At 57.2% G+C, this 3,093-nt stretch overlaps 2 protein-coding genes across 2 annotated transcripts in view; one reads left to right on the plus strand and one right to left on the minus strand.

The window, feature by feature from the left end:
* LOC103621119 (neurophysin 1-like) overlaps positions 1 to 373 on the plus strand; it is a 1,390-nt gene extending 1,017 nt beyond the window's left edge. Inside the window, exon 3 of the mRNA XM_008639864.2 lies at positions 180 to 373. Coding sequence (XP_008638086.1) covers positions 180 to 229 — 50 coding nt within the window. The 3' untranslated portion in view covers positions 230 to 373. The remainder of the gene's footprint in view (positions 1 to 179) is intronic.
* A 321-nt stretch (positions 374 to 694) lies between these two features.
* The window catches only part of LOC103621154 (28S ribosomal protein S26, mitochondrial), a 5,323-nt gene continuing 2,924 nt past the window's right edge, over positions 695 to 3,093 (minus strand). The window contains exons 4-6 of the mRNA XM_017742394.1: positions 2,774 to 3,032; positions 1,560 to 1,683; positions 695 to 1,329 (exon numbers count right to left, since the gene is read on the minus strand). Of these exons, the coding sequence (XP_017597883.1) occupies positions 1,198 to 1,329; positions 1,560 to 1,683; positions 2,774 to 3,032 (515 nt within the window). The 3' untranslated portion in view covers positions 695 to 1,197. The remainder of the gene's footprint in view (positions 1,330 to 1,559; positions 1,684 to 2,773; positions 3,033 to 3,093) is intronic.

Consider the following 3,093-nt stretch of genomic DNA (forward strand, 5'->3'; position numbering starts at 1 on the left):
TGGAGGGTCCCTGTGGGCTGGTTCAGGGATGTCTGGGGGCTGGTTTTGGAGGGTGCCTGTGGGCTGGTTCAGGGATCTTTGGGGGTTGTTTCAGAGATAGTTGGGGCTGTTTTGGGGGTCCCTGGGGTCTGGTCGGTGCTGTCTGGTTTCACACCATGCTGCCCCCTCTCTCCCCTCAGAGGGCTGTGGCACTGACTCATCCTGTGACCAGGAGATGCTGTTTGCATAGCCCAGACGGGAGAGAATCCACAGGATCCTGCCTCCATCACATCCCAGCCCTGCCACAGGCTGGGAACAGCCGAGCCCAGGGCTGTGACTCAGACTGAAGTGATGAGCTTAATTAGAAATAAAACTTGTACAGAAAAACAAGCCAGACAGAAGTCTGTGGGTTTTGTGGGCTCGCCTGGTTGAGGTGCAGGCTCGGCAGGAGAGAAAAAGACACTTTCAGGAAAAACTGGAGGTAAAAAGTGAGGATTTCAGGTCAATTATCTGAGGGAGGGAGGGAGGGGAAGGGACCTGCAGACCATGGCTGAACCACGGTAAACTCCAAGCAGTTTTAGGGAAAAGCTGAGAGTCTGCAAGACCCCAACAACCCAGAACGCCCGAAGTCTTTACAATTTTATCGACACCTTCGGCCCCAGGTGATGAATAAATTCAGCCTGAAGGAAAGAATAAGGAGACGCCAGAAATCCCAGATCATTCAGACACGTTTTCTTATTCAGCCACACCAAGGGATGTGCAGAGGAGGGTTTAAAGTGTGAAATCAAGACTACAATTAATTCCTTTCCCCAACAACAAAAAAGGGAAGGTCAGTGTTTCCTATAAATTCATTTAGCCCTCGTTTGCCTTCGGAAGCATCCAGAGGAGCTGACAGCGAGGAGCTCAGAGCCAGGCTCTGCCTTGGGACCGCTCCTGCTCCTCCCCACATGCTGTGTGTGAAGGCAGGAGGGATCCAAACACGTGGGAGGTGGGATCACAGGCACAGCAACAGGCACAGGGCTGAGCCAGGCTGCTAGAGCCTCCAAGCTTCCCCCTCACCCCCTTTCCCACAGGCGTTAACCCTTTGGAAGAGGCACAGCCAGACCCGTGGCCTTTCTCCACCACTTCTGTGGTCAATTTATACATTCAAAGGAAGAATCTGTGCTGTCTGGGGGGCCTCTGGACATCACCCAGGCCAGGAGCCCTGTGCCAGGGCTGCTACGACAGCACCGTGCGCTTGACGATGCGCCCGTCCTTGTCGATGGCGAAGTTGTAGTTCCGCGGGTTGTCCAGGCACTCCTCGATCCGTGCCTCCAGGTTCTCGGGGGTGATGAAGTTTTTGGCTTCCTCCTGAACCAAAGGACAAGGATTATCCCCCTCAGGATTATCCCACCCTGTTCCCAGAGCCCTGGCTCAGCCCTTCTCCCTTCCACACGCTGTCAACACCCCTGGAGCTGCCGACGCTTGTGTTCCCAGCTGCCAACACAAAAATCTGTGGAAAACAAGCCCACGGCTTCCACATGGCTCCCTCGCAGGGGATTCTGGCAGCCTGGTTCCCAGAAGGCACCAGCTGCTCTTACCTGCAGCTGGAGAACCTCCTTCTCCTTCTCCTCCAGGAAAGCCTCCATTTTCCTGGCCCGTTTCTCTGCAATCTCCAACTTCCTCCTCTTCTGCTTCTCCTCTTCTTTCCTGAGTCTCTCCTCTCTGCCAGACAGAAAGGAAAATCGGACGGATGAGGTGATACATCCATCCCCAGGAGAGCAGGAGGCTGCCCAGAGCCCCTTGACTTGGCCCTGAGCAGCAAAAGGCGCAGGAACCACGATCGCTGCACAGGTAGATTTATTTAAAAAGGTCACCATTTCACAGAATCAGTCATGTTGGAAAAGACTGTGTCCTCTTGTCCTCTGCTCCCAGGCTGCCTGGGAGCAGAGCCTGACCCATCCTGGCTGCACCCTCCTGTCAGGGACTTGTGGACAGTGACAAGGTCTCCCCTTGTCTCCAGGCTCCCCTCCAGGCTGAGCCCCCCAGCTGCTCCTACCAGGACTTGTGTTCCAGACACTTCCCCAACTTTGTTGTCCTTCCCTGGACATGATCCAGCACCTCCACACCCTCCCTAAATTGAGGGGCCCAGAACTGGACACAGCACTCGAGCTGCGGCCTCACCAGTGCCAAGTACAGGGGAAGAATCCCTTCCCTGGTCTGGGTGGCCACAGCATTCCTGACACAGGCCAGGTGCCATTGGGCTTCTCGGCCACCTGGGCACAGCTAGCTCGTGTCCAGCCTGCTGTCCATCAGTGCCCCTAGCTCCCTTTCTGCCTGGCCACTGTCCAGCCACTCTGGCCCTAACCTGTAGTGCTGCAGGGGTTGTTGCGGCCAAAGTGCAGGACTTGGCAGCTGGTCTTGTTAAACCTCATACCCTTGGATTTAACCCATGGATCCAGCCCATCCAGGTCCCTCTGCAGAGCCCTCCTGCCCTCCAGCAGATCCACACTCACACCCAGCTTGGTGTCATCTGCAAATTTGCTGGTGGTGAACTCGATCTCCTCATCCAGATCGTTAACAAAGACATTAAACAGGACTGGGCCCAGCTCTGATCCCTGGGGACACCACCGGCAGCTGGATGTGACCATTCCCCACCACTCTCTGGGCCTGGCCATCAGCCAGCTCCTAACCCAGCCCAGAGTGACCCCATCCAAGCTTCTCTGTAAATGCCAGACCAGACTCTAACTGAGCTCAGTTCTGCCTGAGCAGAAGTCAAAGCCAGGAAGGGCAGTGTCTCCCTGCCCGTGCTGACCTGCGTGCCCGCTGCCGGGCGTTCTCCTCGTCGTTCCAGGCCATCAGGCGCCGGTGCTCCTCCAGCTCCTCCACAGAGCCCTCGGCAGCCAGGCGCTCCTCCCGCGTCTTCTGCAGCACCTCGGCCCTGAACTCAGCCCTGCCAGGAGCGGGGGAGGGCACTGAGCTCCTGGCCTGGGAGCACAGCAGGTTCTCCCAAAACTGCCCCATAGCAGAGCCAGCCCCACCACCCTGTCCCACAGTGGTCCAGCCCCACCACCCTGACCCTCCCCTGCTCCACAGTGCTCCCAGTCCCACCACCCTCACCCTCCCCTGCCCCTC

This window comes from Corvus brachyrhynchos, unplaced genomic scaffold (assembly GCF_000691975.1).
Source record: "Corvus brachyrhynchos isolate BGI_N302 unplaced genomic scaffold, ASM69197v1 scaffold166, whole genome shotgun sequence".
In the NCBI taxonomy this organism is placed as follows: Eukaryota; Metazoa; Chordata; class Aves; order Passeriformes; family Corvidae; genus Corvus; species Corvus brachyrhynchos.